We start from the raw sequence: 26,292 nt of genomic DNA on the forward strand, positions 1-26,292 counted from the left end.
CGAAGATTTGGTAGAATAATGGAAGATGCAAATACGATGTCTTTCTTCTTCCAATTAGGATTCACTGTGGTAGGAATAAGCTTTACTCAATTCCAGGTTGGTGCCACTTTGTGAACATTTCTTATAATTTATCATATATTACATATTTATTGGTTATTTATTGTTTGTTTAGGCAGTAGTTAATTTGCGAACACCGAACAAGGCATTTATGTTCGCATCGTTTACAATATGTATACTGAGCATCCTTTTCCTCAATAGCTGGCGAGGGCAACAGATGGCGGACTCCACTGACCGCATATTTGAATACACGTAAGAATTTTTATTGGATGCAATATTTAGAAGTAGATGACAGAAGAACGGTGTTTCCTATAGCCACAGAAAATACGTAAGTAAAAACGCGATGGTAATGTAAAATAATCGTAGGCAGATTGAAGATATTCCTTTTTTTAGTATCATTTAACTTTATCGGTACTTAAAGTACCGATCATGGTGAAATATTTATTTTGGTCGCTCAAGGTCATTGGGAAGCTATCCCCAGTACGATTTAAAATAAAAAATACAATTTCCTCCTTTTAATTCAAACAAATTTTTTTGACAGTTTTCCTTTCTACATCATGATACATCTAAGGAAATTTGATGTATGTAATATAAATGAGATTGATTAGGGATATCGATCTTAAGTTGGTTTTTCAAAAGATCGATTTTTGCCTAGCAAATCGATTCTCGACCTTCCAATCAGTATCGATTAGAATGATCGATTTTTTTAAAGAATCGGCGTCACTATTTCAAGTGTAATGAGAGGTATGGAAGTGAAACTCGTAATCTTTTTTTCGAACATAGTGCATTTCAAAATCGGTATCTTCTTTTATCTTTAGTAATACATGATTATTTCCAAGCAAAGGTGTTGCAATGGTTTTCGAAGGAAACAATAAATAAAGTAAGGGATTTTGACGAACGTCTGTAGAAAAGTAAATGAATTTTGTGTTGCAAAATTGAAACTGTTTTGTAGGATCGGATAATTTGACGGAAAGTCATTTTCGTGGAAAGTCGAAGTAACGAAACGATGGCTCTACTCACGAATCGCTACAATTACCCCATATTATCTGGGGTTTTAATTCTAAATGTAGCAACGTTTCATCTAGCTTAGAACAATAGACAGTAGTTTTAAAAAATTGTTCACCGATATCATTCGATTTCACCATGTACGAATCACAACGTACAATAGTTCACAGCGTTTCCAGAGTGATAGTACACGAAGAGAATCCGATAGGATTTATCGTTCACCACCATGTCGTTGCAAAACTCCGGCCTTGGGAATAGAAGTTTCAAACCCTCGAAACCAACGATGTCGTACACGTTTTTGTAACATTGTTTCGGACGAGTTAAGGAAGACAACGAAGGTAGACACTTGGAGTCTCTAACGTCGCAGCCACTATGAGCTTTTCCACGCTTTTACACATTCGTTCCGACTTGTCAAGAAATTTCAGAATTTCCTTAAGATTTTCCATGGCTTTGATTTTGTATGCACAGGTGACAGGTACTCGGTACATTCGTTTAATTTACATTGCAGCAGTGATGTTAGACGTAGAAAAATTAAATTTGCAAACTCGATGGCATATCCTCCGAGACTTTACCCTTCGTAACAGCTCGTGGAAATGAACGAACGAATCAACCTTTTGTAATTATCTCTTGAATGTCGTATTTCAAACGGAATCTCTAACGACCCCTCAATTATATTTCGCGCATGAGCGGTGTCGACATGTTGCACGAAAAGTTGCAAGGGCAGTCGTTGCACAGGAACAACCGAAGAAACATCGAAATGGATGGAATGGAAAGGAGTCAGTATGAGTACTTGCGAATCAATAAGTTCTTTTTGTACAGCATTGGACAATGGCCTTATCAAACACTACTGGAAAAGATTTTGGTCGGAATAGTTTTCATTCCGATTATTTCCATACAAGCGATCCTTCAGGTATTATGAGTTTGTAAAATACACGTGAATCGTTGTTGATAGAGGTAACATTTCGCGAATTTTCGTGCTTTTTTCTGTAGGTGAGTTATTTAGGAAAATACACATCTTTTTGAATGGTTTCCGCTTTTCTTCAGCGACTTATCGACTTATACCCCTTTCATTGAAATTATGGGATTAAGGAATAATTCTAAGCTCTATTTCAAGAAAATATTCCAAATTCGAAAATCTTCAAATTATTATGTATATGCATTATCTTTAATTTTCCCGTCCATAGATTTTTAAAATTCATTTTGCGTTAGAATAAACACTGATCGAATTTCTGTTTACAATTTATGCGCGTCGACATTCATTGATTATTGAACGATGACTCGTTCAACGAGTTTCCTTAAACTTATATTTAAGGATAGTTTTAATTTAGTCGAGTCGACTTGACTCGTCCGTGGCAGTTGATGTTATTTTGAAAAGAGTTTTGTTACGTTTTCTGTAAAAGATTTTGTCAAACCATAAGTTTTGTTGATGCTGCGTTGTACGTGAATTTACAGGGTGGTGGATTGTTAACCGCGTTGAACGTAAATGATATCGATGTGTTCTCGGAAGGTTTTGCGGCTTTCGCCGTCAGCGCGATGTGTATTGTGAAATTCCTCAACTGTGTTATTAACAGCGAACAGGTACGTACTCCAAGTTTTTGAGACTGTTTAATATCGAACGATCAGATCGAATAAATCTTGATTGTTAACACAGATGAGAGATATTTTGGATATGATGCGAGAAGATTGGAAAATTTATTCGGTATCGAATAAAGAGCTCGAAATTCTTTGCCAACACTACGAAGTAGGGAAGAGAATTACTTTTAACTACGCAGGTGAGGTTCTTCTATTTCATAAATATATAGACATCAAATTTTATCGTCGAACGATCGTATTCCTTTGAAATAGTCATTTCAAACATGGCGATACAGAGGAATTTATAATATTAATTAAAATATCTAATTTTCATAACTCATCCATTTGCAAGCGTTCCATTTATCGAATCTAATAATTTAACTACTTTAATAGAATATTGACGCGATTCTCACGAATGCGTTTATTTTCGTAGAATTGAACGTTTTACTCGATGCTTTCTTCAATACTTTACGATTATCAAAACCCATAAACTATTTTGGAGCGAGTAAAAAGTATTTGATTATTATAATATATTTCGTTAGAAATTAGGAGTTTAGACTCCTAAATTCGTGAAATCCTTACCAAATTTTGTACAAACTTCGATACACGGTATATACACGTAAATGTGATATTTTAATATTACCTGTTTAATCGTTTAATCCATCGAATGCTTGAACATGTGTTCGATATTTAGTTAATAATTAATACACGACAGTAGAACTATTATTATACTTTTATAGTATTAGAATATTTAAATCTACTTCTTCTTAAAGTTACATTTCCACATTTTACGTGTATATGCCAATATTTAGTACATCCAGATATAGAGCGTGTTTATCATTGGGATCGCTATTATTTTTGAGGTACTTCAATGACTCGTAAACAAAAAGTTACGAATAAAGATTGATCAGTTAAATTATTTTTCTTCGCCAAGGAAAAACAGGATCTATGTGCCATTTACAAAAAGATAATACAACATTAATGTCTATCTTTAAGGAAATAATCGGATATATACATTTCAACCGAACATAGTGTAAAACTAAATATTTTACTTTCGTAATGATAAATCTGCAAGAATTTTTGCAGCAAATCGGCATTTTTTATTTCAAAAGGAAAACACTTCTTTTTTTCGTTTGTACGGTTATACAGCATTACTTGTGTCATTATCGTAGCGCTTCATCGTAATCACAGTAACTATTAGGTTGTTACATATGAAATGTCCGATTTTTTAAACAAACTTTAAGTGAGTACATCCCTTTCAATAATAAACTTTATTAATCGAACTAATAATTATTATAATTTATATATTCCTTTTCAACGTGTCACAAGCTTCGTGATTTCATTTTCGTAACAATTGGGATTTTACGAACGTATGAATTCCTCGCAAGTATACTTGGGAAATTTTTGATTGAGAAAGGTTTTCTTACGCAGAAAGTGTTCAAAATGTTTCAAAGGGATTAAATTTATCGGTGATAAGTCTAACGAAGGTGCGGTGAAATTTTGTATTTTAACGTAGAAACTTTCAGTATCACGTTTCACGATATACGAATGGTCGAAAGACTCTGTAACACCGTGCTAGCCCATTCAATTCTAAGGACTTTTTTCATGGAGCTATCGTACTGGACAGGGTTAGATTCCACTCCGTTTCATTTGAATTCTAACTCCACGAAGCATATTGCCCCGGTGATCCGATTCGTGAGAAATCCATTTATCGAGTTTCCGACTTTGTCGGTTGACACAAATTGGCGGCACATTGTGGAAATATCCAATTCCCTTACAGGCTCTCATATATACGGTTTAACCCGGATTTTCTTCAATCAATCCATAGACTCCCCCGCATCCACAGACGTAAAAACGTGTACGAAAAAAAAACTATTCGGAGAATTGATATTATAAAATTGGACATCTGGTATGTAATGACCTAATACTATTAGAAACATGAAGGAGAAAAGCCCGAAACTTACAGAAACTACCGTTTGCTTTGTGATGTATTGACAACAGCCTCTATATACGGATCATTGACACCCTTCATGATGGTGCCGTCGGTACTGAATGCTGCCGACAGTTTAGGATTCTACAATCTATCCGGTGAACGACCGCTAATGTTTCGCGTTGACCATTTGGTGGATGTGGATAAGTATTACTATCCTCTGCTGATACACTCGTACTTCGGCACCTTGGCGTATATCGCGATCGTCGTGGCTTGTGATACGATGCTCGTGGTTTACGTTCAACACGGGTGCGGACTTTGTGAGATTTTAGGGTAATGATGTAGTTACTATGCGGCATTCCTTTCTGTACGAATAGCGATAGATGCGGTGTAGCCGTTTAAGGACTTGAAACGACAATTTCACACCTGCGTTTTGTCTTTTGTACGCATTGGTATGTGGAAGTATGTGTATTTGTAGAAGTACATGTGAGTAGTTGACGGTTTCTCGTAAGTGTATTGCATGTAACAGTAACATGTCCAGTGGTGGGGGGATGTACCATTAGGATGCCCCGTTTAAGTGAGTACATAAATGTGTAATTAGATAATGGTATTTCTTCGGTATTCGACTGAAAATTGTCATTCGAAATTATAAATATCATTGTTTTGGCAATTTTAAGGATCACGGTTTTTTCAAATGGTGCCTGTAAGGCGCGTTAGATATTGGTAGAAAATATAACGTTGTCGTACACCAATATGTGGTGTAGTCGATGTCGTTCAACTATTTCTTTATCTGGTTAGAAATAATACATGCACATTTTATAATACATGTTATTTCAATATTTAACTTGAAATAGCTGCACGGATTTTGAAATATGCTTCGAAATTCAATACTTTTTAGTCAATTTGAAAAATATTATTTCTGATCAATTTAAAATTATACTCCGATTCTCTATAAAAAGTTTTTTATACGTTTCTTATATACGTAGCGCAATTACATTCTTTTAGATAAATATTCCATAACATACGTAAAAAGGAATATAAAATACTTGTATAAATTATATGTAAATACGTGCATAGCTTTGAAATCTTTGTCTAATTAAAACGACGCATTGCTCTTGTTTAGAAAACGACTACAAAATTTCGTGGAAGATGACAACGCGGATATACATTTGCATCCTGATAAACGCGTCGATGTACCGTATCAAAATACAAGGAACTGCGTAATATTGCACAAACACATAATCGAGTTAGTACAGATCTTGTTAAATCGTATTCCTCTTCGATTTTTTTTTACATCTTCATTAACGTACTCTAAATTTCTTTCAACTCGAATAAAAACATCGACTTTCCACATCTGTTTTCCATTGCATCGAAGATATGGTAGAATAATGGAAGACGCAAATACGGTGTCTTTCTTTTTCCAATTAGGATTCACTCTGATAGGAATAAGCTTTACTCAATTCCAGGTTAGTGTCACTTTGCGATCATTTCTTACATTTTATTACATATTACATATTTATAGGTTATATATTGTTTGTTTAGGCAGTAGTTAATTTGCGAACACCGAACAAGGCACTCAGGTTCGCTTCGTTTACAATGTGTATATTGAGCATCCTTTTCCTCAGTAGCTGGCGAGGGCAACAGATGGCGGACTCCACTGACCGCATATTTGAATATACGTAAGAATTTTTATCGCGTACAATATTTGGAAATAGATGACAAGGAACGATATTTTCATTGCCCGTGTCACAAAAAGTACGTGAGTAAAAACATGATGGTAATTTAGAGTAATCGAAGTGAGATAGATTGAAAATATTATTTTTATTACTATTATTTAATTTTATCGGTGCTTTAAGTACCTATCATAGTCGGCGCAAAATTCATTTTGGTCGTTCAAGGCCATCGGGAAGCTATCCCCACCATATCTTTTAGATAGCCCACTGCTTTCCCTTTCGTCACTCTCGTACAGAGAGGCAGATGATTATTTTTTACAAGTTTTTTCATTATTTTTTACAATATAGCAAAACAAAATTTTGCTACATTCTACTGCGTTCCGATTCAACGTCGTCGGATTATTGTGCATCGAAGATTATATCTACGGCGTAGCCGCTTTATAGTTATTTTAATGTTATCGAAAAGTTAGTAACCTCGAAGAGTGGTACGTTTCTGCATGGTATGGTGGTATCAATGAAGAAGAGGAGAGAGTAGCTACAGAAGGAGCCAGAATGGGCCACCAGGTGCACCTTCAGAATGAACGCAAAATAAAGTCGGAACCATATGTTGATCCGCCGAAAGACGCGCGGCACGCGCCATACTCGAACTCGAGCCTTTACACCGCGAGGATACGTAGCTTCTACGTTCTTGGGGTACAGTGCATTCGTGACAACGTGATCTTTTCTTTTCAGGGTTTCGCTAGAATTCCACGAAGCTCTGAATAGAAGCAGCGTCGATGGTAATGTTTAAACCGAGAATGTTGTTTCGTTGAAAAAAATTCTTTCTCCCGTTCACATAAATTGTTCCATTACAATACACTTGTACAATTCGACACCCGTACCGTTATACAGGACACAAGCTTGAAAAGTGTTATGTTACAAAGTGTAGCGTCTTCGGTCGAATTTCCGCGATATTTAATATTATTATTAAAAACCACACGCGTCAAAGTAATCGCAACGAAGAAAGAACAATTTCATTCTTATTATAAATTTTGAACCGTGATTGTTTCAAACCTTGAACGAAGTGCACGTTATTCATGACCTTCCCTTCTACAGTGTATCCGAAATTCAATAAAATTGGAGTTGAGGCATCCTTTTCCGGATAATTATAATACTTAAATTTCTCTGCTTCTTGGATCGTTCGCTTCGTGATTGAATGACAGTCGCTTTATTCGTTCGTCCTTTGTGTTATACTTATGTCGTTTCTGTACACAGAGTCACAACTGTAAACTGCAAGATTTCATCTAGCTTAGAATCGTATACTTTAAAAAATTGTTCACTAATATTGTTCGATTTTAACAGGTACAAATCACAATACACGATAATTCACAGTATTTCTAGAGTGATAATGCACGAGGAGAATCCTTTAGGACGTATTGTTCACGCACGTTACAAAACTCCGGCTTGGGAATAGAAGTTTCAAATTCACTGCTTTGAACAAGTTAAGGAATACAACGAAGGTAGACTCTTGCAGTTTCTAACGTCGTAGTCACAATGACTTTTTACAGACCCCCGCACGTATTATCCGAGTTCTCGAAAAATGTTAAATTTTCCTGAAGATTTCCCTTGCCTTTGATTTCGTATGCACAGATTATAGGTACTAGATAAATTCGTTTGATGAGCATAGCAACAGTGACGTTAGGTTAGAAACGTTTTATTTTACGACTACTACAGAAACTACCACGGTAGGAAAATTAAATTTGCAAATTGGATGTTTCATCTTTCGAGTCTTTACTCTTCGTAACAGCTGGTGCAAATGACCGATTAGTCAAGCTTTTGTAATTACCTCCTGATCGTCGTCTTTCAAATGGAATGTGTAACGACTCCTCAATTATATCTCGCGCATGAGCTGTGTCGCCGTGATGCACGAAAAGTTCCAAGGGCAGTAGTTGCACAGGAACAACCGAAGAAACATCGAAATGGATGGAATGGAAAGGAGTCAGTACGAGTACTTGAGAATCAATAAGTTCTTTTTGCGCAGCATTGGCCGATGGCCTTACCAGGCATTACTGGAAAAGATTTTAATCGGAATACTTTTTATTCCTACCGTTTCTTTGCAAGTGGTCCTTCAGGTATTACGAGTTTATAAAGGATAGGTAAATCATTATCGATAGGGATATCATTTCGATTATTTTTTCATAATTGAACTTTACTTAGGAACACACGTACTTCTTAGGTGGTTTCCTCTTTTCTTCAGCGACTTATCAATGCTCTCTTCATTGAAATTATGGCATTCAGAAGTAATTTTAATCTGAAGAAAATATTCCAAATTCAAAAATCTTGAAATCTTTACGTGAATTTATTATCTTTAATTTCCTCGTCTATAAATTTAAAAAATTTATTTTACGTTAGAGTAAACATTGATCGAATTTCGGTTTAAAATTTATGCACGTCGAGATTCGTTAATTATTAAGCGACAACTGGTTGAATGAATTTCCATATCCTTGTATCTAATAGTAGTTTTATTTCAGTCGAGTCGACTTAACTCGTCCACGTCGGTTTATATTATTTTTAAAAGATTTTTACTACGTTTCTCGTGAAGGAGTTTGTTAAACCATAGGTTTGTTGTTGAGGCTGCGTGGTGTATGGATTTACAGGGTGGTGAACTGATAACCGCGTTGAACGTAAATGATATCGATGCGTTCGCAGAAGGTTTTGCAACTTTCGCCATCAGCTTGATGTGTCTTGTCAAATTCTTCAACTTTATGATTAACAGCGAACAGGTACACATTCTATGTTTATGAGACTGTTTAACATCGAACGATCAGGTCGAATGAATTTCGATTGTTAACGCAGATGAGGAATATTTTGGACATGATGCGAGACGATTGGAAAATATATTCGGTATCGAGCAAAGAGTTCGAAATTCTCTGCCAACATTACGCAGTAGGGAAGAGAATTACCTATAACTACGCAGGTGAGGTTCTCCTATTTCATAAAAATTCAGACAACAGAATTTATTGTCGATCGGTTTTTGTTTCTTTGAAATAGCCATTTCAAGCTTGACGATACAGAGGAATTTTCGTAACTTATTCATTTGCAAGAATTCCATTTATCATATTTAGTTACTTAACTACATTATTATTCCAAAAGGAAAGCATTACTTCTTTTCGTTTATACGGTTGTATAACATTACTCTTGTCGTGTTGTAGCGTCTTATTTCGATCACAGAAAGTATTAGGTTGTCACATATGAAATGTCCGATTTTTAAAACAAACTTTAAGCAAAAATATCTTTTTCTATAGTTAACCTTATTATTCAAATTAATTACCATTATATTTTATACATATTTTTCAACGTGTTGAAAGCTTCTCGCTTTTATTTCCCTAAAAATTTGCATTACTAAAACTTGTAAACTCTACGCAATAATTTATGAAAAAATTTCGATTAAGAATCATTTTCTTACGAAGCAAGAGTTCAAAACCTTAAAAAAGGTGAAACGACAAAGCTGAGGCAAAAATTTTGTATCTAAATGTGGATTAGGTACGTAAACCGAAAAATATGAAAATCAGATCTAACGATGCAATCGATAAGCTTTGAAACAATATCTCTTGCTTCCATAAACGTAAAAACGTATACAAAAAGAAACTCTTCGGTGAATTGATATTATAAAATTGGACGTCTCGTATGTAATGATCTAGTACTATCAGATACGTGGAGAAATTATCCTTTGCTTTGTGATGTATTGACAACAGCCTCTATATACGGATCATTGACACCCTTCATGATGGTGCCGTCGGTACTGAATGCTGCCGACAGTTTAGGATTCTACAATCTATCCGGTGAACGACCGCTAATGTTTCGCGTTGATCATTTCGTGGATGCGGATAAGTATTACTATCCTCTGCTGATACACTCGTACTTGGGCACCTTGGGATTTATCGCGATCGTCGTGGCTTGTGATACGATGCTAGTGCTTAACGTTCAACACGAGTGCGGACTTTGTGAGATTTTGGGGTAATGATCTAGTTACTACGCGGCATTCGTTTGAGCAATCGAAACGAGAGCTTCGCGCCTGCGTGTTGACGTTTGTGCGGATTCGAATGTGGTCGTATGTGTATTTGTTGAAATACATATGTTGGCAGTTTCTCTTACGTGTATTGCATGTAAATCAGCACATCCAATGGTTGATAGTCGTAGATTATACGATTTAAGTCCTAGAAAGCATATATTGTACACAGTGGACCTTTAATCGAGCACTTAAATCTATAATTAGATGTGCTGTATTTTCTCAATATTTGGTTGTTAATCGGAATTCGAAAATGAGAAAATCACTGTTTTGGCATTTTAAGGATCACATTTTTTTCGAATTACTCCTGCAAGCTGCGATAGATATTGGTACAATAAGTGGTGTAGTCGAAGTCGTTCAAGTATTTCTTTATTTGCATAAAAATGATACATGTACATAGATTGTACTTGAAATCTCTGCACGGACTTTGAAATATCGTGTACGTCGATCTTGAGCAAGTAGTGTGTTTTATCGTAATATACGTCACATGGATTCAATATTTTTTAGTCGATTTGAAAAATATAGACATACTTTAGATATTGTATTATGCTTTAACGACAAAATGAAATCTAATGCATATTTCTGTTTACTTTAAAGTTATACCTTAATTCTACATAATTCAACAAGTTTTTTTATCTTGTTTTTTATTTTTATAGTGCAATTACGTTATATTAGATAAATATTCGATAAAAAGGAATATAAAATACTTTATAAATTATATGTATGTACCTTTGAAATCTCTATCTAATTAAAACGTGGTTTGATCTTGTTTAGAAGACGACTACAAAATTTCGTGGAAAGTGACAACGCGGACATAGATTTCCATCTTGAAAAACGCCACGATATATCGTATAACAATAGCAGAACCTGCGTAATATTGCACAAACACATAATCGAGTTAGTATAGATTTTGTCAAATTTTTTCCCTTTCGACATTTTTCTAAATCTTTGTTAACGTACTTTGAATTTCTTTCAACTCGAATAAAAATATTGATCTTCTACATTCGTTTTTCAATGCATTGAAGTTTCGGTAAAATAATGGACGATGCAAATACGGTATCTTTCTTCTTCCAATTAGGACTCACCCTAATAGGAATAAGCTTTACTCAATTCCAGGTTGGTGTCACTTTGTGAACATTTCTTACATAATATCGCCGATTGCATATTTATTGGTTTTTTTCATTGTTTGTTTAGGCAATAATTAATATGCGAACTCCGAACAAGGCACTCAGGTTCATTTCGTTTACAATATGCATATTGAGTATCCTTTTCCTCAGTAGCTGGCAAGGGCAACATTTGTCGGACTCCACTGACCGTATATATGAATATACGTAAGAATTTTTATGTTTAGAAATAGATGAGAAGAGAACGATGCTCTTTTCTTATGACATCTCGACAATGATTGAAGCTTTATTATTATTAACAAAAATACACTTGGATTACGCGAAGAAGAACGGTATGGTAATTTAGGGTAATTAAATGAAGATAGATTTAAAATAATCTTTTTATTGGTATAATATTATTTCTACCGACAGTTAGACTATTTGAATGGGTGTAATATCAACCCGTAAGAAAGTGACCTTGAGCGGCCAATTGAGTTTGATCCGACTATACCGTTGTACAGTACAAGGTGTTTTTTAATACACAGAGTGGTCCACGCAACTATTTCGGGTAAAAACTTCGTTATCACTGTAGTTAAAAAAATATGGCAAAAGAAGAATGAGTTAGTTAGAGATGGTTCAAAGAGTATTGTATTATATTTTGTGTATTCTTTTAGTATTTAATGTATTTTACTAATGTATTCAATACTCTTTGGTCCACTCATCTTCTTCCTTTGACATTTTCAACTACGTGGACCACCTTGTATAAAAACTATTGCAAGGATAATTTGAGAATCAAAAACCTCGAAAAGAAGTTCGTATAAACATACATGTTTAAAGAAGATCATATCGAGCATATGTTAATATGATGCAAACTCTTTCTATTATCTTAATTTATCTAAAACTATAAGTTGCACGTACCTAAAAAGAACATCGTACGAGTACCTTGACATGAGAGGCGTACTTAACATAGATTACGGTGCTAGCAACTAAGGATTAAAATACATATTTACATTTCCAGGGTAAGCGGCAAATGGTATTACTCGTCCATAAGTTCCAGGAAACTTCTGACTGTTATGTTAGCAAAAAGTATAGTACCTATTAAAATGACAGCTGGCAAACTCTACACTTTAAATTTAGAGAACTTTACGTCGGTAAGGTTTACTTCACTTTAATAATATTATAGTTGTATAACATCAATAGCAGTATGCTGTTTTATAATCGTTACGTATTGACATTTATTTTCATTCTATACGATAATATTACGCGATAAGAAATACAGGGTGTTTTAAAATTATATTACGACTATCGTATCGGGATTCTGGATCTTCAAATTGGTGGAGATCTGTAAAAAAAATGAAAACAAATTGTCCTTGATCGATTTTATCAAGATCAATACGAATACCGTTCTTTCGCAAAAATTAAAAAGTTTTTTAAAATTATGAAATCGAATTATTTTGAAGAAATTTTTGATACGAATTTAGCATAGTAAATTAGTTTAAAAGGCTTTTAGTGTCTAATGAATCTGTGTTCATCTTTATCACGAATACAGAACATGAACGATAAAAGCGCGTGAATTCGTTTTAAAAAATTTAAAAATCGTGAGGAAAGTATCTGTTCACCGTAATGTTTACTTTTCGAATCTAACAAATCCTTATTCATCCTCATTTCATAGATTGCCTACATTAAGTGGAGTACCCCGTATATAATGTTGAATCATACAATTATCATACCACAATAGTTGTTATGTTTTAAAATATTCTTTAAGGTCTTACGGACATCATTTTCGTATTGCATGGTTCTGTGCTCCTTTCAATGAGTATCAAGTGAATAACCGAGTATCGATGTTTCTAAATAAGATGCGATATGTGAAGAACAAAAGTCGATGTAAATAGAATGCGTTATAACCTGAAGTGAATATGCATTTATAGAAAATAAAAACAGCAATTCCTATCATTTTTATCGTTTGTATTTTTTTGTGCAAGGCTTAAGATAAACTTAGAGAATATTCATTATATTAGACAATAAGGAGTTTAGAAACTACCACGCGATGTACGTAGCTTTCGAGGTTTAATGGCTATTTTCCGTTATTTTCCTATCCTAAAAAGAGTTTTATTACGTTTTTCATAAGAGATTTTGTCAAATCAAGAGTTTCGTTTATGCTACGCGGGGTATGATAACATTAATGACGGAATGGTAATTACATTGAATGCAGGTAATAACGAAACATTTGGGAAAAGTCCATTCGTCATTAGCTGAATGTATATTGTTAAATTTATCGATTCTAATTTTAATGCCAATGTTTACATGTTTTTGAGAGTGATTCATCGAATGAACTTATATTACAATTGTTGATACGGCGGGCTTTTGAACACGATGCAAGACAATTGGAAGTTTCATGCATAATGGAGCCTGAAATATTCTCTTCCGGTATTATGCAGTAGGAACAAGAATTACTTCTAACAACGCAGGTAAGGTTATATTATTTTTCTTATAAAAAAAGAATAGGACTGTTTTATCGTATGTAAATTGAACCATATTTACTTGTAGTATTTTAAACAAGATGAATACTAATATGGTGATGAATGGTGAAGTTAGTTTTTATTAATATTCGACTTGAGAAGCATATTTTAATTGAGTAAAAGACTAACAAGGAAAAGTATTCAATTGGTACCAAAACTATACAGATACTCGAAAGTATATAACAGAGATTACGAATGTGGGAAATAAATCGCTATTTGTTGGTTTTACTTAGTTATCTTTCATTGAAATAAAATTTTGCCTGACTTTGAGTTGATTTTCAAGAGTCACTTGTATTGTTCAAGATGAGGGAAATACGCCATTTTTACTTATCACACAGTGTAGACGCTAGATGGCATTACCTGGACGTACAAAATCATGTCGCCGATGGCACGACAGAGTCCTGTGGCTGGAGTTTCTATGCTCAAGTTCTTTCATCAAAGAAAGAAAGTAACACTTCAAGGAGTAACAATTTCAAATCTGGAGAAGATTAAGATGAGAACTTCGTTCTACTTTAATTACCAGAGTTCTTGTTTACAAAATGTGAAATCTGCAAATCCGTAGCGATCACCGATGCTGCTACTAATTTTAATTACTTCGCTGATATATTACTTTGTCCCTCCACTTATCGCCACTAATCTTCTTGAAAATAGACAAATAAATTTGATCGTTACAAATAGAGTTGGACCCAATCAATCCAAGCTGTCTCTTTCATCTCTCACGAGCCGACGTTGAAAATAAAATTGGTTCTTGATGAATAACGTCGTCCAGTGTGACGAGTGTTAACAAGTTTTTGTCGACTTTCCGATGACTTCTTCGATAGACACGCGAACGAAAATCAATTAGTCCCAGGTGGGGGGTTGGCCACGTGCCAAGTGTGTGATAGATCGGTGTTCCTGGTTTCAGTGTCGACGATCTATTTCTCGTGAAAAGGAATTGACCCCCGAGAACCATATGGTGTAGCAGGCGTATGATACGATTCGGTGAACGTGGAACATAGAATTTGTAACTTTGACGTTCGTTGTAAACTTGAAGTTTGCGGAGCGCGATACTTCAAAGTATTTACGCACGTGGTCTGATACGAATATCAATACGTGCACCATCGTGATCCCGATTTGAATTTTTCTTCAGTTGGAGCGAAATAATTGGTACCTGAGGAGCTCAATAGGGACGACCCTCTGCTCGTCGATTAGGAAGATCTCAGGGAAATTACGACTTTCCCGGGTTAACGGACTGCTACGAAGGACTGTGTCTTCACGTTTGAGTACCCCGAGACAATTTTTTTCCCCCGTTAGTCGGCGTTCTTTATCCTAAAATCTTGTGCACTCGGCGGTGTAACACCTTGCAGTGCCTTTCGTCATGCGCCCCAGTTGCTCGTTGGCGCAGGGCACGCGCCGTGCCCCCTTCTTAACAGGGATAGATCCCGCTGCAAGATGGATATCTCTAATTGTCTCAAGGCGATTCGCCCCGGGGCACGACCGTTGGCGTTCTGCTGATTTTCCTCCTCCGCTGCCATTTTCCTTTCATCGGAACGATTTAAAAATTAGTCCGCTCGCCCAGATCTACGAACCAATTCTTCTCTCTTTGTTTCTGAAACGAAAATGAAATACGTGACGATACGTAACAATCGAAGCTAGAGAACACGTGTAACACTATACGAACGTGTAACAGGGAAATGAATTTATTAAAAATAACATCTGAATAACTTTTCAAGCGATTGAGAACATTTTTGTCGTCGATGAAGAAAATATGTATTTTTGTTATAGAAAAACTTAACCGTTTCAATCCCTGATTTAGATGAAATAAGTCCCTTTAACAATTCCTTTCTTACGGAGCTTTAAATTTTCCATTTTGTGTAAGTTTTGCAACGATCGAAGGGTGACACTCGATCGTAATTACTTAATTTTTATCGTTGCTTTCGACACAGACGATCCAGCATCCTCGTGGCGGGAGAAACCGGCCCGAAAGAAAACGTTTCCACAGGGAGATCGTAATATAGACGAAATAAGCATAGCAGCGATCAGGAGAGTATTAAATGCATCCAAAGTCATCGACCGTCGTCCGCAAATATACCGTCTTCTCTTTGTTTTCACTTCCTCTGCCACTCTTCTTTGTTCGACGAGCAAGATACACATATAATATTATATGCAGTTATTATATTCCGTAGCTTTCATTATAAAAGCATCTGTCGTTTCACCGATGTGAACCAGCAAAGCAGCGAAAGTCCGACCGAGTGTTCCGGATAAACGAGACAAAGACTGGAAAATCGGTAATTGGAAATAAATTTTCAGCGTGGAACGCAACGTCACCGTTGGATCGGTTGATTTTCGAATTTTTTACATCTTCTAAAAATAATAATCTTTCAGTGTCGAACGCTCCTCTGCTTTCACTTTAACAATAGTACCACCGCGTAATCTGAATTTTGTGAAAAATTATCGGTATCTTTCCAACAGCCTTCGAATATCCTAGTTGGTTCAAGTAAAAATCTCTTTAACTTCCAACTAAAGATCTTTCAACTAAGATTAACTCGAGTTTAATCTCTTGACTCGACTAAGTTCAAGCGTTCTTGCTTGTTCGATTGTACACTCAAGGTCTCCTGAGAAGGTCAAAAAAAGAAAAACAAATACAGTATCATCAAATTGAATCTATTTTATTAGCCTTAATTACAGAAGTATGTACTGTGATGATCCGGTGGGTCGAAAAAGACCCGAAGAACGGACCACGGTTAAGTCCATTCTTTGTAAAAATCCTAGAGATCTTGTTCGCTGGTTGGTATTTAAATCAACAGGTACCCCTTCTTCGGCTTCCGTTATTTAAATCAACAGGTACACCTTCCCTCGAGGAAGCGTCGTTCAGTTTCTGTGTACGCGAACAGATAAGGCTCGACCGGAAGGGAAGAAGGGAGGAAGGAAAAAGCGACCGCGACGGTAGTGGTGGTGGCGGTGGCGGCGGCACGTTTCTGCAGGGTAAAGTGGTACCGACGAAGAAGAGAAGAGGGTAGCTACAGAAGGAGCCAGAATGGGCCACCAGGTGCATCTACAGAATGGACATAAAACGAAGTGGGAACCATATGTTGATGCGCCAAAGGACGCACGGCACGCGCCACACTCAAACTCGAGCCTTTACACCGCGAGGATCGGTGACTTCTTGCTATTGTTACCATTGCCGCACCAATGACACGATCTCGGTGTACAGTGAGTTCGTGGCAACGTGATCCTTCGTGCGATTCGGCTCGACACCCGCGGTTTTGCCAGAACATCGGGAAACTGTGAACGATACCGCGGTGATGTTCATCCGGAGAATGTTGTGCTGGTACAAACTACGACTCTCTGTATTCGATTTGACACGCACGCTGTCGGTTTGTGATTGAAAGTGGGAAAATCGAAAGCCTCTCGATGGAACCTCGTTGTTTTACATCGCTGTTCGATGGGACTGGAACAAGTGAAACGAAACGTTGGACCGTGTGACCGGATACCATTTGTACCATTTACGCTGTTGGGCGTTTGACGATCGCCATGTAAATTACACGTTGTACGAAACAATTTCGACGAAGACAATTAAAAGCATTCCACAGACAAGGGCGAAAGTATTCTTTTAACGTAAATTATTTACCACGTGTAACCTTGAAAGGGTGATCGGAAGCGCGGAAGAGCGACTCGAAACCCTTCTTCGAGAGTAGTAATTTTCAGAAGTGTCCCATTCCCCCTTTCGCGATAAAATTCATAATCGTTTTCGAGCAACGGTGTGACGAAAATTTGTAAAAGAAAAACAGAGATATTTCAATTCGATGAAACGCGACCCTCGTGAAAAGTCCAAGTGATCGAACGATGGCTCTTTTGACGAATCACCACGATTACCCGGTTTCCTCTGAAATGATAACGACCACTTATCCGAGTACAGCGAGGACATTCGATTCTTTGTACCCATCTCCGTACAACTCTCCAAATTACGATTCTATGAAAATTCCGTTCGGGGAGAGTTACGGGCACAAAGGTGAGCATACCCCGCGAAAAGAAGCCGAGGCGGTCAATTACGGCCACGAGGTAGTTACTAAATATTCAAGAACGCCGGATTCCTACGAAAGAAGCTCTTTTGGTGTTCTCACGCCTGTAACACCGCAGAGGTAAATCTTGCATTTATCGATACAAGTCGCGTGATTTTCGTACGCTCGTTTCTCCGCTGCACCTTGCGATCCGATCGCTGACAATCGCTTTGTCCGTTCGTACTCTGTGCGATGTAACCGTGTTGCTATTTTCTATGCACCGAGTCACCGCCGTAAATGTGATTGAATTTCACGTTGCTTGGAATCTTGGACAGTAGTTGTTTAAAAAGAATTTTCATAGAAACGTGACGCGTAACCTCGTTCCATTTCAACAGATACGAACCACAACACGTAATAAGTCACACCGCTTCTCCAAGATCGATGCTGCACGAGGAGAATTCCGTGGAGTATCATCCACCCACTTATTGCTACGAGACTCCGCCTCAGGAGCAAAAATTTCACACCCTCGAGAGCAACGAATCGGCACAGATGATCGCAGAGCCGCGAAGAAATTGCTGGGAACCCGTTACGTCCGTCCAGGTGAGTTACTTAATCGAAAAGATTCGTTCGTTGGTTCGAAATTCGGCGCGAATGAATGAAATTTCGACGAATTTTTTCGATACAAGTTGACGTTGACGCGTTGCAACCGATCTTCTTGTTAATTTATGTTCGAAGTAACTTGAAACTAAAAATAACACCATCGGGAACGTACTTACGAGAAGAGGTCGTACCTGTGGAGTCGTCAATCGTTTTAAACCTTTTTCTGCTATTTTGTCAATTAATCGAGTAGGTGTCGGCGGGTAGAAAAAGATTAAAGTGTTTAAAGGGTTAAGTTTGCTTCCCGAATGGTTTTCAGAAACAGTTATCGCCCACGAGCAGCCCTCGAAGGGGAAGACGACGATCGAGGGATATACCACCGTCACCGAGCGTTCTGAAGCGTCGCCGTCTCGCGGCGAACGCGCGCGAGAGGCGTCGCATGAATGGCTTGAACGACGCCTTTGACAAATTGCGGGAAGTTGTGCCCAGCCTTGGTGCTGATCACAAACTCAGTAAGTTCGAAACTCTGCAAATGGCGCAGACTTACATCGCCGCGTTGTGCGATCTTCTTCAAAGACACGATGGAAAATGGCAATGACGATATTGGGAGTAAAAAAACAGCAACGGTAGGAAAAAAAATGTATCGTTTCGAGTACGAGGCCATTTTACGTAAATTTTTTCATTGCGGATGCGGATTTTGATACAACATTGCAGAAATGTTCATTTATTTAACTATGTCGTATTTTCTGATTACCATTTTTCCATTTTGAAAAAGAAATCAATTGTGATTTTGTATCGGAGTCATTCATTCGTGTCTGTTTAATCTTTACATATCGTTAGACTGTAAGCACAATATCGAATAAAAATAGAATTGAATATGTGATCGGTAACAACTTTGCTGTTACGGCTAAATGTTGTATATACTGATAACTAGACTATAGGTTTTATACAATTGTGGTGTATGTTAATACTTTGCAAATTAATACAACAATATTAACGTTTCATTTGATAAAAATGGACAAAAGCCACGGCCTAGTAATTATGTACACAGTGGAAGAAAGAGTCGAGATTTAGCACTAATTAGTCTTATAAACTCCAACCCTTACGCAACATAATTTTGACAAATTTTATTTGTGGTTAAAAAGAGTTTGAACATTTTATTAAATTATTGATATAACTGTTTTTATCGTGGTCGCTATTCTCCTGTATTAAGACATAAATTGTGAATCCTGAAGAGACTATGAAAAAATGTTTCGTATCTATGATACATCTACCACTAATATTTGCACATGTGTTATTTTAAAGAACTTGTGATAAGTGTAATGTAATTTAGAACCACAAAGTAGACAACTATAGAATCGGAAAAAATAGGATAGATAATAGAGTAAGTTCGAACCGTCTTTGAAATGTTATATAGGGTGTAAATATACTGAAGGTACAAATTTTAAAGATTGATAAATCTCATTGGAAGGTAGGGAATAGTCTTAATAAATAAAAGTCTGAAAGCCAACAGTTTCGCAAATATTCGGATTTATTATTTGTATCTTATGGGTCGTAGTATTTAAGATGTAAACTAAAACGATCCATAAGATATGTATAGTCATATATTATACATAAAACTATTGACATGCAAATTAAACAATTGAATATGTCTACAACTATTAATTTCTAAGAGTACTATTATTAAGAATTTTCCATTTATTCTAACGAATTTCATCGAATGCAATTGCTATCTACAGTTTATTTATACCCTGTACATAAAAATGTTTTTTTAGTTTTAACGATATTATTAGAAATCGATTTAAGAGAATAAAAGTAATGGATAACACGCACAACATTTTAAACTACGTAAGTATGGTTTATACTAAAATGGTCGATAACAATTTGTCGTAGTTAGTCTCGTATTACCGATTGCGATTGTGTAGATACTAAAACGTATATTCTTTCGTTCACTAGGCGACAGTTACGTTTATTTAATTTTCTGCGAGTTTGTGTTACATGTGCATGTGTATTGGCAATAGAAACCGATTCGTGTGTAAGTTTAGTAATTTTTATTATTTATAATTGTAAATTGCATAGGATCAAAGAAACACGGCTAACCATCCAAAGATTAATGAATCTCTCGATAATATTAGACGTAAGTCGATAAGTCGAATTATTGTTAAATAAGCGTGAAGTATTATACACTATTTATTGATATCGCGATATTGCGTGTTACCGTTAATTTCCATAGTACGTAAGAAAATTTATTTAATGTATATTTAATTAGTTTTTTATCTGGATAAGTTATAAGAGGCGTAACGAGCGACACGCGTAATGTAAAGTGTTTAGTGCCATTGTCATTGTAATTTTTGAGAACATGTTATTTTTATAACCACTAGGAGCTTTGCGTTAAGTTTCGGAATGTAATTGTACGTTTACTATTCGACAGTGTTTTTTTTAATTGAGACACGACATCTTGCCAAGTTATTTATTGTAGGAAATTTCAACTCACTTTAAGGTTTATTTATACTGTAGCTAGTCAGGAATTTTTTACAGAAGCCCATGAAGCTTGAAACAGGATTTTTTCCGCCGTCCATCGATAGAATACGACACGATGCCAAAGAACGGTTATTGAAAACTGCTATTAAAATTCAAACGTATTAATTAGCCTTAAATGAAAATCACAAGAGGTGCAAAATTAAAAATGTTTAATACTCGAAACAAAGTTATGCAATTTTCTTGTTAGCGACACGATTAAGACGTCGAAAAGCCTCAAAAGATTGATGTCGATGTAACTTTGTAACATATTGTAAATAAAGTATTGTCTACATCAGATCCGTTAAATTATCACTCCCGATTATAATAAAGATGCAATATGATTAGGCTGATATTCAAAAGAATTGGTACACGTAAAAAATATACCTAAGATTAAATATAATGTCTTTAATATATCTTTAAAAACCAATTCCATTTAAATATTAAAAAATACCTCACACATTTTCGTAAGATTTTGAAATAAGTTCGAGCAATTACAATAAAAATAAAATATTGCTGAACGACGAAGACAAACTATCATTACTACTACTAATACTGTTACTAATATTTGGATATTCGAATATATTTATTAATAATTAATCAGCAAAAATGTTCGTAATAATTCATGCTAAAAGGATCTATGTACCAGTCATCCATTGTGCGTCGTTACGAACAAGTGGATATTACGAATTTAGAAGAATGCTTCGGAAAACTCGAACGCAGTACTCGAAAATCTCGATTGCCTCTTTCGACGCGACGCGAGTTGCAAAATTGACGACAGACGGTGCCGAGTTTTTCTCTGAAGCGCGCAGCTGGTAAACGCTTCAAAGATAGTGTGCAGTAAGATGTTTGTAAAAGTTTCTAAACATCAAACACTTGGACCGAAACAAACCGTGGACGACGCCCAAAATGGAGGAACGGGGGTGACAGTGATCGGTAACCCTTTTCTGTTCGCCAAATTGGCAAGATCGCTGGAAAAATGTCCGTTTCGAGAAGCGTGGGCGGACAGCGGCACGTGCCACACAATAGAGCTCGTTAGCGGTTTCGCATGATTTTCTTGTTTCTCTCTTTCATCAAACGAAGGAAAGATCCACCTTTCTGCCGTAAATAAGGATTCCATTCAATCCCAGATGTCCGATAATTAGCGATCATTAATTAAACGAACGGACGTGCACCGCGGCCGATATTCCGGATAAACGTTAAACGAGACCGGACGATCCCTGGCCTCGATATATTGGGTGATTGTATACATTCTTACGGGTTTCTTTTCCCGAAAGTAGAGTAACTGGTAATCTCTTAGTGAAAACGTACAGTGACTTTCGTGTAAGAAAGTGTCCGGACTCATAATTAAACGTGTTTATAATCGTGATCGTATGTAAGCTTATATGTACGATTGCATTCGGAATAGGATAAATAATTTAGTTTAGAACGATAATGTTTTAGTACTTGCTGACGATTAAATACTTATTGTGTTAACTGAAACCGTGTAAGAAAGTGTCCGGACTCATAATTAAGTGTGTTTATAATCGTGATCGTATGTAAGATTATATGTACGATTGCATTCAGAATTTGATAAATAATTTAGTTTACAACGATAATGTTTTAGTACTTGCCCACGATTAAATACTTATTGTGTTAACTGAAACCTCGACCGAAAATTCCAGAACAAAAATTTTACTCTTACGTGTAACATAAAAATGAACGAGCACCAGTCTTCTCCTTTTTCTGCCAATGAAGATTTCGTCGGAATTCGATTCGGTATTAGTCAGACGAAGGCACGAATGTCCCGTGTAATCGAGTTAGCGCGATGAAGAAAGTGTGACAGAGTATAATCGTAACATTTGTGGAAAAGACAAAATGCTTCCTTACAAACCAGCGGAGCAAATGGAGAATTCGTGAGACAGATTTGACCGAGTACAGGCCCCGACACTGGGCGTGACCAGAAATGGTCGAGTTTTCGAACTTGTACCCAATATCCGTTTCAGGTAAAATTCGCGCCGCTTGTGATCTTGCACGCCGTGCCGGTTCGTTTCAAGGTTGAGTACCGTGACCTTTGCAGATTTGCTTATTTCTTGGTACGTTTTTTACTAATTTAAGTTTTCGACCAACTGATTACAGCGTGCATCGAAACACGTGAACGTAATTATTATCAGTTCGTTTCGTAACGAATGTACGCGTACTATGGATAACTGATAGAGAAACAACACTTTTGTTATTAAAAGAAAATACAATAAGTTAACGATCAAAGTTATTCGTTCACCGAAAACGGAGAACTTGCACATTTTTTTTCACAATGTCAAAATGATTTTCAAAATAATATCGATCAAAGGTGTGCGTACCTCTGGTACAACCTTCAAAAATTAGAACGCAATTCCGCTGAACGTGAAAGCTGCGACGAAAGGGCGGTTTCAGGGTTGAACTTGTATACGACCAATAATTCTTCAACAAAAATTACATCCTCATTACTGCAACTTGCTGTTCGATAATGAGGCGTAGCCGCGCGCGGGTCCGAGGACCGAGTTCTAAAAGAAGGACAATTCGTTCCAGGCCACGAGGGTGAACATCGAAAATTTTGTGACACCTCGCTACCCTTATGGTGTCAAAGGCAGCACCCTCAACGGAATTACGATTCCAGCCACCTGACTCCGTGTCGAAAGATTTTGCCACCGCTCTTCGGTTCGACCGCAAAACTCGTTAACCCCTTCCCGTGATTAAAACACTTATTAACCGACCTGGAGGGAGGGGATTTGTTACGCAAACTATTTAACTCGCAACGCTTCAAAGGAGATAAAACGTGATGACTTCGCATTCTATTTTCCTCGTAGAATGTACTCACAGTTTGAAAATGATCGAATGAACGGAAAACGTACAAAATATTTTACAAAAAGGTTTTAACCTTGTTAACGATTCTATTTTAATTATTGTAATTACAAATTAAACTAGCATAACTGATTCAAATATAAGCAACGACTGATTAAAATAGCATTCGCACATGAAAAGATTGAGATCGAATTTGAGAACTAAAAATTTTTAAACAAAAATTGCAAAGAATAGCAAATTGGACGAATTATCGCGCGAACGACATCGAAGCTGAAGAACAAAAACATTCGTCTCGAAGTAAAAGTGAAATTGGTACTGAATGAGAAAAAAAGTTCGCACGAACCGATGGACCAATCTGATATTAGCTACGTTAATAACAGACGTTACGTATCCCGGTGTAAAAAGATATTTTCATTTCGGCGCATTCAATTTCGCTGAACGTTGTTATTTTTCGGTACGCGTGACGACAAGAATTTCGGTGTTCTTCTTTCTTTGAGCTTTCTACACCTATTATCATCCGTCGAAATTGCGGCTCGATTAGCGTGATCGTTTCAAGAATTCGTGATATCCAAGCTGTATTATGATGCTGTATTATGTCGGTGCATGCATTCGAACGACCGCGCGTGCATAGCGCGTTGCGAGCAACGAACGCGGCGACGCCAGAAAAGAAAAGGAAGTCGCCGAAATTACGGGATATGGTAGACCCGGCTGTAGGGAAACGTTGCCGGTTGCATTTTAGAAAGAGTTACGGCAAACCGCATTTTAGTAAAACGCAAAGGATCGTCTCTTTCAATCCGACTTCTACCCTTTTTTCTATCACGTTCCCGCTTCTACCTTCCCTTTCACGCTTTCCCCGTCGACCATTGCTCGCCCCTTCGCATAATCATACTTCTTCGGCGCAACGTGTCAGTTGCAACGAAATAAGAAACTTGCGATTTCGGGCACCGCATTCGCGTGCCGACTACACTCGATCTCGTATAGTTTAATTTATTATAAAAGAAAGTGCGCATTACCTCCAAATAGATGTACCGCCAAATTGAAACAGGTATCGTCAAATCCGTCGGTGTACCGTTCAATTTTCTTCGTCTGTCGGACCACGTGTCTCATTGTTCGCATAAATTATTGCCTGGATACCGATTCCTTCGCTGCTTCAATTGCTCACCGCTTGTCACTGAATTCGTAACGTTGTATTATCGACACGGCACGCGCCTTGTCCAAAATATGGCGAACAGATGATCGCGACGGGTACTTCGAAAACTGTAAGTGCATTCGCGTAGACTGTACTTAGTAGGCGATTGTCCTGGTATCACGGATGGAATACGAATAAACTTCGCGCGACAAGTGTTTCGGACAGATCGAACAACAATGGCGGTCGAACGGTGTGCAACTTGTTTCGCGCTTCGTTCTTTCTGGGAGTTCTTCCAAGTAATTCTTTCGATAATGTAACTCTTGTTTATTATCGTTAATGAATACAATGTTTAAACCGTTAAAATATTGAAATAAGAATGAAAAAAATTGTCTCCGTATCGATTAACGGTGACTCCTTGTCACCGGTCGAAGTCAAATCGAGTCCAGGTCAATTAACGGTGATACCTAGAAACTCACGAAACGACCGGATAGAAAAAGTTTCGCGACGACAAGGTCGCACGCGACGAAACAATTTTTCGCCATCGATTTACAGCGATAGCGTTCCGCCGAGCAATTAGGAAACGATTACTCCCCTGCACCTCGTTTATAGTAGCCGACCACCGGCCACGGTCACGCTTTGTCGGTCAGGATGTAACCGATGCAACAGATGACACTGACTTCTCGATGGCACCACCCAACCTATCACTACGTCAGGGATACCGCATTTATTCTCCGCCCCGTAGACTCGTGCCATGTGGCACGAACCCCTCGTCCACGTGGAACCATCTTCCAACACGTCATCGGTATAGTTAATTTACGATCGCGGCCAGAACGGATATGCCCTTTCGACTCTGACGAACCGAGAGGATCGACCGATCACCGACAGAGCCGAACGTGGATCCAAAGCTTTCGATTATTTTCGGCGGCCAACGAAAGCTGTTCAACGAACATTCCGAAACGAATTTCACCTCAAACATTTCACGATTCTTAATATTGGTACTTCTCTCCTTCTTCTCTTATTTTTCAACGACACAAGCCTTCCGAGACGAACTACGGTAAAACATCGATTATGTAAACTTTGATCGTCCGAACGATCGATTGTCCGACAGAGGATGTTTATCGCTTGTGACGTGATCGCTTTCAACGATTGCTTTTCCATATGGACTGTCGAAAAATGCTAGAACCTGTAATACGTTCTCAAGTATCGTTAGTTGTCTGTTTGGATAATTGTCCGCGTATATATTGCGGACGAAGACACTGTCGATGATCGAGTAATTTTTAAAAGAAGTTCGAAACAAGTAAAATTGACCCGTTTGGTAGTTTTAGCGTTATAGTCGCTGAAC

At 37.1% G+C, this 26,292-nt stretch overlaps 2 protein-coding genes across 2 annotated transcripts; both read left to right on the forward strand.

The window, feature by feature from the left end:
* Positions 1-1,814: 1,814 nt before the first annotated feature.
* On the forward strand, positions 1,815-13,204 carry LOC143143725 (uncharacterized). The gene is made up of 17 exons (XM_076305334.1): positions 1,815-1,972; positions 2,515-2,640; positions 2,714-2,834; positions 4,636-4,897; positions 5,688-5,810; positions 5,940-6,030; positions 6,107-6,243; positions 6,708-6,930; positions 8,166-8,348; positions 8,874-8,999; positions 9,073-9,193; positions 9,972-10,233; positions 11,060-11,182; positions 11,311-11,401; positions 11,480-11,616; positions 12,407-12,539; positions 13,154-13,204. Exons 1-17 carry the CDS (start codon positions 1,820-1,822, stop codon positions 13,202-13,204), a joined length of 2,463 nt encoding a protein of 820 aa, XP_076161449.1. The 5' UTR covers positions 1,815-1,819.
* A 4,528-nt stretch (positions 13,205-17,732) lies between these two features.
* On the forward strand, positions 17,733-19,082 carry LOC143143257 (uncharacterized). Its single transcript, XM_076304321.1, has 3 exons — positions 17,733-18,028; positions 18,283-18,487; positions 18,804-19,082. The coding sequence occupies exons 1-3, from the start codon at positions 17,733-17,735 to the stop codon at positions 19,080-19,082; spliced, it is 780 nt and encodes a 259-aa protein (XP_076160436.1).
* Positions 19,083-26,292: the final 7,210 nt, after the last annotated feature.

This window comes from Ptiloglossa arizonensis, chromosome 2 (genome assembly GCF_051014685.1).
Source record: "Ptiloglossa arizonensis isolate GNS036 chromosome 2, iyPtiAriz1_principal, whole genome shotgun sequence".
Taxonomy (NCBI): domain Eukaryota; kingdom Metazoa; phylum Arthropoda; class Insecta; order Hymenoptera; family Colletidae; genus Ptiloglossa; species Ptiloglossa arizonensis.

Bases quoted from the DNA above. Each gene is read 5' to 3' on its own strand.
- LOC143143725 (XM_076305334.1), top strand. From the start codon at position 1,820: ATGGATGGAATGGAAAGGAGTCAGTATGAGTACTTGCGAATCAATAAG. The intron at 1,973-2,514 runs GTATTATGAGTT...GTGAATTTACAG, and splicing joins CCATACAAGCGATCCTTCAG to GGTGGTGGATTGTTAACCGC. The intron at 12,540-13,153 runs GTAAGGTTTACT...ATATTCTTTAAG, and splicing joins ATTTAGAGAACTTTACGTCG to GTCTTACGGACATCATTTTC.
- LOC143143257 (XM_076304321.1), top strand. From the start codon at position 17,733: ATGGCTCTTTTGACGAATCACCACGATTACCCGGTTTCCTCTGAAATG. The intron at 18,029-18,282 runs GTAAATCTTGCA...CCATTTCAACAG, and splicing joins ACGCCTGTAACACCGCAGAG to ATACGAACCACAACACGTAA. The intron at 18,488-18,803 runs GTGAGTTACTTA...AATGGTTTTCAG, and splicing joins AACCCGTTACGTCCGTCCAG to AAACAGTTATCGCCCACGAG.